The sequence below is a fragment of the Octopus bimaculoides genome, chromosome 1 (genome assembly GCF_001194135.2).
Source record: "Octopus bimaculoides isolate UCB-OBI-ISO-001 chromosome 1, ASM119413v2, whole genome shotgun sequence".
NCBI lineage: Eukaryota > Metazoa > Mollusca > Cephalopoda > Octopoda > Octopodidae > Octopus > Octopus bimaculoides.
Window position 1 is genome coordinate 117,851,631 of NC_068981.1, and position 1,654 is coordinate 117,853,284.

At 37.2% G+C, this 1,654-nt stretch overlaps 1 protein-coding gene across 1 annotated transcript; it reads left to right on the forward strand.

Moving 5' to 3' along the window:
* The first annotated feature begins 331 nt into the window (after positions 1-331).
* On the forward strand, positions 332-775 carry LOC128248083 (uncharacterized). Its single transcript, XM_052968535.1, has one exon. The coding sequence runs from the start codon at positions 332-334 to the stop codon at positions 773-775; it is 444 nt and encodes a 147-aa protein (XP_052824495.1).
* The last annotated feature ends 879 nt before the right edge of the window (positions 776-1,654 follow it).

The window sequence follows — 1,654 nt, forward strand, 5'->3', positions numbered from 1 at the left end:
TTATACAGTTTTTACAATACCCATTCACTGCAAGCTATCGATATTTGTACGTTAGCATAGGGCTGTTTTTGCACCTACAAATGCAGCTTTTGCCACTCTTAACTGCGACTTACTCAGTAAGCTACCTTCCCAAGAACGTTGTTACAGATCAGTTGACACCGTTACCGACCTTGATCAGGTTACACACTTTCCAACAGAATTTCTCAGCTCCCAACATCCTTCAGGATTCCTTCCCCATGAACTTCACTTAAAAGTCGGGTGCCCTGTCATTCTGCTACGCAATCTAAGCGCACCCACACTATGTAATGGAACACGCCTTGTGGTCAAACAAATGATAGACGATGTCATTGAAGCCCAAATTATTACGGGACACTGCAAAAACGATACCGATTTTATTCCGAAAATTCTGCTAACCCTAACAGATTGCCCCTACCGTGTACGAAAACTTCAGCTCCCTCTCAAACTCAGCTTCGCTATGAGAATTAACAAAGCACAAGATCAATCACTGAAAGTTGTCGGATTGGACTTTCGAAAGTCATGCTTTTCACATGGACAGTTCTACGTCGGTTGTTCCAGAATTGGCTATCGAGACAATTCATTCATCTATGCTTCTGAAGGAAAAACCAAAATTGTCATCTACAAAAGTGTCAAGCAAAAGCGTAAAACATTCTGTGAAGATATGCAAGAGAAACTTGAAGATGACGACTTTGAAAACGGTCCTGTTTTCAGCGACGAAGTCAAACTCCATACGAATGGCAAATGTTCGCACTTGTAGCGAAGAAAATCCACAGGACATAGTTGAATATGAAAGGGATTCACCAAAATTGGATGTGCTCTACGCCATCTCAAAGAAACGTGAGAACATTATAAAATTACCATATCACAGTATTTTTCGTTGAAAACCTGTAGGATAAAGCTTGTTATGTTCAAAATTAACACTATTAAATTTCTCTTAGCCATGTAGTCACTCCGATATGAACATCTCAAATTATGTCATTTTTTGGGACACCCTGAATATATAATGAACTTTATACTTTATATAATGGGCTCTATACTTTTATTTGTGCATTATAGACTTACAGGGGTATCAAATATTATTTTGGGTGAGTTCATGGTTCAATTTAATCACTCGATCGATTGAAAAAAATGTTGAACGACAGTTGCAACGTTATCGTTGACAGAGTCAAACAAATCAAGTGCCAAAGGAAAGGAAGAGACGAAAAGAAGATAAAAAGAAATGAAAGAGGAATAATTTGTTCTCTGTGATAATTATACGGAACTAGGTCGCCTGTTTCTTGCCAGTATCTTAGAGCTATCGCTCTGTCTTACCGTTGTTGAATAGTATTAACATCCGGTATAGAAATCTGATATCCAACAACTCTGTTCAGTCAGTGGTCAAATTTTGGCGATTTCTACGATATTCTGGCCACTATTTCAGGAAGGTGTTGTATGTGTTCTCTTTTGGAATGGGGGTATAGTATTAACATTAACCACGATTTCACATTTCGACTTGATTTCGACTTGATTACCTGAAGTTCAATACCAATCAGAAACCGTTAGTCTGGTTTACTAAATATATATAAAGGATAACTAATTCTCTCTCTCTCTCTCTCTCTATATATATATATATATATATATATATATATATATATAT

Bases quoted from the DNA above. Each gene is read 5' to 3' on its own strand.
- LOC128248083 (XM_052968535.1), top strand. From the start codon at position 332: ATGATAGACGATGTCATTGAAGCCCAAATTATTACGGGACACTGCAAA.